At 38.7% G+C, this 9631-nt stretch overlaps 1 protein-coding gene across 1 annotated transcript in view; it reads right to left on the bottom strand.

Moving 5' to 3' along the window:
* Positions 1-9631, bottom strand: part of SPIDR (scaffolding protein involved in DNA repair) — a 213139-nt gene that overhangs the window by 4653 nt on the left and 198855 nt on the right. The window contains exons 15-17 of the mRNA XM_017727398.1: positions 7379-7577; positions 6201-6353; positions 727-820 (exon numbers count right to left, since the gene is read on the bottom strand). Of these exons, the coding sequence (XP_017582887.1) occupies positions 727-820; positions 6201-6353; positions 7379-7577 (446 nt within the window). The remainder of the gene's footprint in view (positions 1-726; positions 821-6200; positions 6354-7378; positions 7578-9631) is intronic.

The raw sequence follows: 9631 nt of genomic DNA, 5'->3' as shown, positions 1-9631 counted from the left end.
CTTCCCCCCTCCCTTCCCCTCCTTCCCCTCCTTCCCCTCCTTTCCTTCCTTCCTCTGACTACTCTTATCCCTTGGGCTTTTATTCCATCAGGTATCTCACACTGCAAGCACAAGCTGGCTAGGCAGCTGCAGGGGAGGCTTTCCAAAAGTATGTCAGTGTGACACAGGTTCAGCATTTCAGGTGGCAACAGGTCCTGTAGGATCAGTCTTCACATTCAGGACAGACATACTGTGAGAATTATTCAACATTCTTTTTAGAAAGGTGACTAATTTAATAGGTCTGAAGTGTAACTCTTTCATACTTAGACAAATTGTAGCAGACACCACAGTCCAGTACAGAAATGAGGTGAATTGGGGGTACACAGATTAACAAGGCAAGACACACAAACACATGTACCTACTTTAAAGGAACTTAAAATTAGACCTGTGGCTTATATATTTATGAAAAGTAATACTATAATGCAGTGGGCTATGAAATCTTTATAAGCAAGACTGGTTTAAAAAAAAGTAATAACTGCAAAATCAAACCATTTCATATCTACTTGTATCTTTCTTAATAAATTAATGTAACCTTGCAGGTTTTATCAGTTCATCAGCAATAAAAATACTACGTCTTAGTTCTAGGAAGGAGCAAAGTGCAGCCTGTGCCTGCAGGAACCATTGCATCACCTGTTATGGCTACATCTACCAAACACCTGGAGTGCTCTGGAGCATGCTGACTCTCACCTGTCCTGGGGACACAGTTCCAACTTTCCATTGCCACATCTGTCGCATGTAGGCCAGGAGAAAGCAGTGCTCTCGTTAACTCCTACAACAGTACCTGCAGAACATGGAATTCTTAAAAAATGCTAATGTTAACCCAGCAAACACAGTCACTCTTGGCTTCACAGCAGGGTTGAGCCTTTCTGACCCACAGCTTAAGACTTGTCAGAGCAAGATTCAGCTCTTCCAACAATCTCATTCCCTTTCTCCTTCGTCCCTCCAACATGGGATGAAAGTACAGCAGTTTTACATTCTAAAAATACCAAAAGGTAGATAATTGACAATTAACTTTCCAAACAGGCTTGGTTCTTTTGGTTTGGATTTTATTGCTTTTCTGATTTGTTTTTGCTTGTTTGCTTTCTTTCTGGTCCTCTGATGCTTTTTTGGCAGTAAAAAGCTATAAAAATCATCAGATCAAATAGCTTGATATTGATATTTAGAAAATACAAACCAATAAGAAGTCTTAATCCCTTTTGAAGACAACAGTGCAGATTAAATTCCATTAACAGGGGAGTTATTCTGCATTTATACTGATTTAACAGAGATTAGACCAGGCTCACAGTCTTAAGTGTGTGCATAAGAAGGGAATGCCAAAGATACTTTGGACTAATAAAAAGGGCCTCGCTAGTTTTGGCAAGAAAAAATATATTCAGAATTTTATGAGAAGCCAATAAAGAGTGTATTATATTTTATGGTAACAATATGCTGAAATTATGAGCATTATTTATAGAGAAAAATATTCACCTGTAAGAATGAAATTACACTAAAATAAAACCTCATTAGTACAACAGAACTACAGACTAAAAAATCCAGCTTCAATTGAGCAAGAATCTCACAGTTCTATACCACATTCAATAGAAGAAAGCCTTGGAGACTATGGAGCATTTACAGTGTCTGGACTGTGAGACAGTGTGCTAATCCCTTGTTTTTCTGGCTCTCCTGGGGCAAGGAGGGAGCTACACCTAAACAACAAAACTGTAATTTTCTTTGGGAATTCAAAGGACACTGAATCTGAAGATCTGGGAAGTTGTTTCTCAAATACAACATTTATGACTCAATTTCTAAGCATACAACAAAACAGTAAGCACTTCACTGACAGAATAAACAATTCTACTTAACCACTTGGACTCTTAGAGGAATAATTTTGATTCTTCAGTGTTTGTGATAAACTGAGAGTTTCCATGGGTATGTTTCTCCTTAATTATGTGAATGCTTAATGGAGTTAAATCCAGTTGGTGGCCAGTCACCAGTGGTGTTCCCTAAGGCTCAGTATTGGGGCCAGTCCTGTTTAATAGCTTTATCAATAATCTGGATTGAGTTCACCCTCAGTTTGCAGATGACACCAAATTGGGTGGAAGTGTTGGTCTGCTGGAGGGCAGGAAGGCTCTGCAGAGGGATCTGGACAGGCTGGATCAGTGGGCTGAGGCCAGTGATATGAGGTTCAACAAGGCCACGTGCCAGGTCCTGCACCGGGGTCACAACAACCCCAGGCAGCACCACAGGCTGGGGAAGAGTGGCTGGAAAGTGACCCAATGGAAAAGGACCTGAGGACGCTGGTTGACAGTGGCTGAACATGAGCAGGTGTGTGCCCAGGTGGCCAAAAAGGCCAATGGCATCCTGGCCTGTATCAGCAGTAGTGTGGCCAGCAGGACAAAGAAAGGAATCATCCCCCTGTACTCAGCACTGGTGGGGCCACATCTTGAGGGCTGTGCCCAGTTCTGGGCCCCTCACTCCAGTAAAGACATTGAGGTGCTGCAGCAGGCCCAGAGAAGAGCAATGGAGCTGATGAAGGGGAGCTGGGTTCTTCAGCCTGGAAAAAAGGAGGCTCAGACTTTCTTGCTCTCTACAACTGCCTGAAAGGAGTTTGTAACCATGCAGGGGTCAACCTCTTCTCCCAGGTAACAAGTGACAGGATGAGAGGAAATGGCCTAAAGTCATGCCAAGAGAGGTTTAGATTGGATATTAGAAAGAATTTCTTCACTGAAAGGGTGGTCAAGCATTGGAACAGCTGCCCAGGGAGTGGGCACAGAAGGAGTCCCCAATCCTGGAGGTATTTAAAAGATGTGCAGATGTGGCACTTGGGGACATGGTTTAGTGGTGGACTTGGCAGTGCTGGATTAACAGACTCGATGGCCTTAAAGATCCTTTCCAACCTAAATGATTCTATGATTCTTGTTTATCAAAAAGCTACCAATTAGCTTGCTGAGTGTGCTTTCTTCTTCATTAAAAAATAATTTAAAAACCAAAACAAATCCCCCTTCTCTCTAAGACTTTTCACTTTCTCCCAGTTGTGTGCCATATTCCAACTGCAAGATGCCAGTGCCCGAGTAATGAAAGTCCATTTGAAGAAAATCAATCAGGATCATATGGATGAGATTATGTCCAGCCAAGAAGATAATTTTGATGACAATGTAGAGTTCCCTTGAGAAAACCACCAGACATCACTGAAGTCAGAACAACTCAAAGTCAGAACAGGTGTAATAATCTAGTGACAGTCTTGTGCACCCCATACACAAAATGATTTCTCGAGTTTAAGCTGCTGAACTGCTGCACATCTTTTTCAAGACTCTAGATTTTGCTTGACATGCAAAAACCTTTTGGATATTGACCCAAGATCCTTCTTTTAAATGAAAATGATCATAGCCAAGATTTGATTTTTACCTCTAGTCTATTTTTAAGGGTTGTGGCTGGTGTCATTAAGAAGAGATTGACAATAGGACAACACCTGGAAAAACATGTCTCCCATGTGGAATGCAAAGGAACACTCCAGCTGAAACATTAAAAAACAGAGGTGTTGTTTTGGACTTTTTTCCCCTGGTCAGTTACCCTGATTAATGGGACACAAAAGGCAAAAATTCAATCAAAAAAGGAAACCTAGGTAAACTGACTGAACCCATTTTAGTCCCACTATTAAGCAGAACACTGAAAAAACCCCACACCCAAGTAAAGGCTTAAATATGAAAACATCCAACATCAGAATTCAATCACCGTTGGTGAGTCATATACTAAGCAAATATCATTAATCAAGTAATATTCCCACGTATCATGTGGTATAGACTAAGTAGAATTTGCTCAAAGCATGATTAAGAGGAAAAACAGTTCTGTGCCATATGAGCTGCCAACATTTCAGTCATCCTGACTGCTACTATAGAGCAAAAAGAGGTTAGGAATTACCTTGAAATGCATAGTGATAACAAAACAAATCTATTAACCCTAAGATCACAGGTGAAAACCACAGATTCATCTTGCAATGAAGAATAAACTTTTCATTAGAAAGCAATCACAGGTTTTCACTCATCTGTTGAAGAGCAACACACTCCATTATCCCAGAGCTGGTACAACTGGACATCCCCGAAACAAGGATTTCTGACAAACTCATTGCATCTGCTTGGACTGGAACACTGTCTACTTTGATAGGGAAGGAACCTCTGAAGAACATCCAGTCCAGAGTTGTACCAAGTTGTTCAGGGCTCAGCTTTAAGGAGGAGCTTGGACCGGAGGAATTTCAGAGGTTCCTTCCAAAGGAGCAGGAAAGCACCTGCTCTTGAAGAAGGAGTAGAGAAAGTCTTTGCAGCCTCTGTGTTAGGTGGGAGGATGCCAATGTGCAACATACATAGGTGAGCAAAAGTACAGGAAGTGAAAGGATGCACAAAGAAAAAGAATGAATGAGGTAATACTGCTTCCCAGTGAAAGCCAGACTAACAACTCTCTGACTTAGGAGATAAGAGACAGTGACTGAACTTTAAAGATGTTACATCTCCCTCCATGCGTTACTCCACCAAAACTATATTCTCCCACCAACAAAGTAGGGTCAATGCTATTAGTTTCATTACTTCAGCAGAAAGATGTAGGCACTAACTAACTGAAATTTAAAACAGTGAATATATCTCTTGAATGCTATTAAATTATTTCAGTACACACCAAAGTGAGAGTTGTCATACATGTATTGCAGCAGCATAGGTATAAAGAAAATATTTTATATTCTATGTTGGTATTCAGGTATGGGAACATAGTGATAACAGCCACCCAGAACAAATTCCAGATTAAACAAGACAAGGTTGTAGGATTAATTTCTTTTTGTCATTCTTCTTTCTGTAATACAGGACAGGCAAAGCATGACATCTCCCATGTGTGTAAAGTAAGTACTTGTTTACACAACAGATCAGAAAGGTGTACTTTCTTTGCTCTGCTGGAAGAAAGGACAGAGAAATATTTCCTTTATCCTACTATGCACACTGTCAACAAGAAAAAAAAGACAGGCACTTCTCATAAAATTAACAGCAGAGAAGTGACAATCCTTAGCATAACTACTGGAGAGGTTAAAAAAAAAAGTCAAAAAGTATTTCACACCCAGTGACAGAAATATCTTTCAAGTAGATGTATCAATGCAAGATGTCCATAACAACCAAGGTTTGAGTGAAGTGCCTCTAGTTGTGCTTGGTTTTCATTATGCACTGTTCAACATTTGTCACTGCAAGGTGCTCAGTAATCAATCACAGAGGCATTGCTAAGTTGTGGCTCTACCATAGCAGCAGGTATGTCTAGTAAAGGCTTTGCTTGGTTTCAAACTGTCTTCCCAGTCCATCATATTATAGCTGAAGAATTAATCTGAAAACCATTATTTGTTGTAATTTTAAAGTCAATTTCAAATGCTCCAGTGAATACTCGAAGGTGTAAATGCAAAACTGTATCAAGAATTTTCTACAAGGGCTACTGGAATAATAGGAGTTAATTTAAGGAAGGAAATAGCCTTTAAGAGTTGTTGGGCTTTTAAGGACTTTTTCCTACAGGCACTGTACAACTGGAAGTTTAAGAAGCTGTCTGGACAAAGCATTAGAAAATACACAGTAGAAAATGTTTCTGCATGATTTGGAAACACTAGAAAATATGTAGTAAGAAATGTTTCTGCATGGTTAGTGGTAAGACCAAGATATTAGACAAAGCTATGATCCAAAGTGGTTGGTGAGCAAATACTGGCCACATTATGCTAATTTACTATGGTAAAATAATAAATTCTCCTACTGCAGCAAAGCTCCAGGGAAATCAGTCACTAACCCCTACCATTCAAGATCTGGGTAACATATCTTATCCATCTGCCTAAAAAATATTGGTATAACTCACTGTTGCCAACATCAACAAGGCTGGTGTGAACAGAAGGCTCCTGAAAGAAGACAGTGAAGGAAGGAATATAATGAAACAGACTGTGCACTAAACATTTATTCTGGGGTATGAGTGAGTGGGAGCAGAGCTTGGCCAGCAAAAGGCAAACAGAGCCCACAAAGAAGCATACAATTTTAAATATCCTAAGGAACCACAGCAAAGCCATGCTTTTTTTTATCTCTCCACGCTGTTTGTGCAAGAAATCAATACAAAGACACAAAAGACTAAAATGAGGACAAATAATTAACTGCATTCATTTCAGGCAAGGCCATACAAACCTCTCAGAGCACAAATGGAGTTGGCCTCTGTTGTAGAATCCAGCTCATCGAGTCTGACAGGGCCAGTCAGCTTACTGAGGTCAGCACCAGCAGCCAAGCACAAAAGAGGCTTTTGTAACAAGAGAACAGTACGTTCAACACAAATAATCCTACCTGCCAAAAAAGACATTTCAACTCAGTACAGTAACAAGGAAAAAGGTGACCACGTTAATTGTCACGGCCAATAAAGACAACAATCTCTGCCAGCTACCAAACAGATGAATAGACTGCATCAGGTTTTCTCAATGACAAAATATTTTGCTTTCAGCGATATATGCACCATGTTCTTGTTACACTTTTCGAGTCTTGGTTAGAGAAAGAAATCAGAATTTGAAAAAAACGAAATTTAAAAATTTGAACACGGTAGAAGAGAGTCTGATGCCACCCAGACTGTATCACATCTCGCTCTCTGCAAACAGGTTACAGTCTTTTCCTTGGTAATAAGCTTGGGCACCCCTTCAGGTGGTCCTACTTTGCTTCAAAGATTACAAAGAGTACGTGCATGCGATGCTTTATTCTCCAGAGCAGAGATTTTTGCTTCAAGACACATAGCCTTTTGCATAGCTTGATACTTCCAGTTCACTTACATTTTGGCAGTGACTGAAGGCATGAGATGTGAACCACCCCTGCAGTCACCATACAGAACTAAGCTTGAACCTCAAAAAAAAGTGACTAAAAGTGAAAGTAAAGTGAACAACCATAATTTCATGATCTGTATGTGAGCGAAGGTTCACAGCTAAGATGGTTTAGGAGAGCTTGAAAAATTTCTCTAAGGACATTCAAGTTTCTTGATATTTTTGAGCCTTCTGTCAACTCACAAATTTGATTGACACTGGTCATCAAATTCGACAGTCATCAGAGAAGACTTGACAGTAGTATTGGTGGACATACAACAACAGCACTGAATTTCTCATTGGCTTTGGAGATCAAGCCAAAAATATAGAAAAAAGGAAACCTATAGAGTATAGAAACAGGAAAGCTCTAACTAGAACCCCTTTCAAACTTCTCATCCCAAACCTGCAAAGTCTCATCTTCATCTGATAATGAAAGTCTCCAGAGGTCACATGTTGGGGTGTCAGAGATAAAGGGTGCTATTTCTGTGGGACTCCAACAGCTTCAAAACCACGTGCAAAGCTTACCATTTCCCCACAGAGCATCCTTGAAGAAGACAAGTCGTGAGCCAGCACTGAGGGCTTCTCTGATTTCCATACTGAGAACACACGATGCAGTGACTGACACAGCAACAACTCTTGGAATCCCATGAACCACATTTTGCAGTGTGGAGTCAGTCACAAACAACAAAATATCTCTTTGGTCTATAGGAACATTGTGTTTTGTCTATGATTAGAAAAAAACCAAAGATACAAAATTGGAATGCTATTGGTAATTTTTTTAGTAGAAGGAAAGACTAAACATCTTCATATTTAAATAACTCATAGAACTGACAGAAATTATTACATTTAGGGCTTGTACAGGATAATGAGTCAAAGCTTTACTAGAATTTTTTGGTATTCCTTATTTCAGATACAAACCTTAAAATCTCTACCTTAAATTAACTTTTCGAGGTTGACTCTCTGGACTCTTGGCTTTACCTCAATCAATCATCACACTTTATCATAATTTTCATGGACTGTGCATGGGATTTGAAAATATATTTTCTAAAAAATATGTATTATATTGTACATATGGTATGTATAAAAAGTTACTTGGATGGTTTTTTTAAGACTTACATAATTTTTGTCTTAAAAAAAATAAGGAAAGAGCATTTCTACTACTAATATTATTCCTCTGTGGGCACATTTTCGAAGCACTATTATCAGATTCCCAAGCATAACCAAGTTGCAAAGTGGAGCTTTTTCTTTCAGCTGAACAAATATCCCTAAATATTCCAATGATGCATAAAGTTAAGGAAGTAGGTAACTCCTAAGTAAGAGACATATGAATCTGCAGTGACAGTGTAAATTTTCTGCCCCAGACAGGTACAAAAATATCATATCAAAGCATATTTCATATGCACCAGTGCAACGAACGTGCAAATTTTAGGATTCTGATATTTTAAAATATCTAAGATTAAATTATGTCATTAATTTAAAATGGTTTTGTTACTCTTTTTAATTAGTCTGCTGATCAAAAATGAATGCTTAAAACATTTAACTGAAAATTAAATACTGTAATACTGGAAAGACGCTTAGAATTTTATTCTCAAAGCTCCATGTCTTTAGCAGAAGGTAACAAAACCCTCAAAATTTTGTCTTTGGTTGAATTCTAACCTTGAAACCATCAGCCACACTAAACATAGCTCCCAGCTCTTAGAGCAAATGAGGTAATTGCAAATAGTAACTGGAAAAATTCACAGCTCAGATATCACAGTTATGCCTTAATACAGCATATGCTGCCTATTGCACCCATGTTGTTTTGGCTAGTAACTACATACATTTGGGCACCTCCTCTGCATAGATAACATTAGGACAGCTTCAAAGAAAGAATTTTTACATCTGTCCCTTGAGAATTACTAAGACATTAAAAGCTGGCTTTCAGAAAAATCATCCAAAAAGTAAATAATAATAACAGCAAAAATCCCAAGTCACTATAAAATCATCATCTTACTATGTGTGACAATTTGTTCTGAACAGAGAGGACACAACAGACAAATAGCAGCAGGATTGAGTTACAAGGAAGGACAGCTCCTTAACCACAGATGGAATATATTTCCTCATATTCCTTCTGAACCACAGTTCGGATTCAGAGTAATAATAAAAGCGTATTTCCATTCTTCCTTCACACAAATTAAGTCATTAATTTAAGTACTTAATACTATAGCTAGAGAGAGTAAATACTAGTTTTTAAACTACATCTGAACTAGCTCATGTAGCAGATTATTTAATAATAAATCTGCAAAACAAACCAAATTATTGTCCCTTCCTCACTTACTACAACTTGGTGATTTTGCTTGTGAAGGGTACATACTCTTGGCAAAGGCAATGGCAGGATACAAGCTGCTGTTTGTGATCTTCTGGGAGGACTAGGCAAGTAATACACTAACAGCAGGTAAATACCCTTACATTCCTAAAGTAGTTATCCAGAAAGTTAAACCTAAGAAGAATATTTTCCATTGCTTTTCCATCATTACTTTCAAAAAACTTATGAGCACTCACGCTGTTCACTTATGAAAATTTAGTGCTTACAGTTCATCAAATGAATAGCCAAACAACTAATAAAACTACTAGGAGCAAGAAAAAAAATCATAGACCTTTATTTCTGCTACTCAACATTCCATTCTTCAAAATCACATCTGTTCCTGCACGCTTCATCTTTTCTCTAATTCAGTGATGAAGTGCTTTTACACAACATTACTGATAACCCACATCACAATTTCGGATGCAGGCATTCCT

The sequence above is a fragment of the Corvus brachyrhynchos genome, unplaced genomic scaffold (genome assembly GCF_000691975.1).
Source record: "Corvus brachyrhynchos isolate BGI_N302 unplaced genomic scaffold, ASM69197v1 scaffold60, whole genome shotgun sequence".
NCBI classification, from domain to species: domain Eukaryota; kingdom Metazoa; phylum Chordata; class Aves; order Passeriformes; family Corvidae; genus Corvus; species Corvus brachyrhynchos.
Note: the sequence above shows the minus strand (reverse complement) of the source record. Positions and strands in the feature narration are given on the sequence as shown.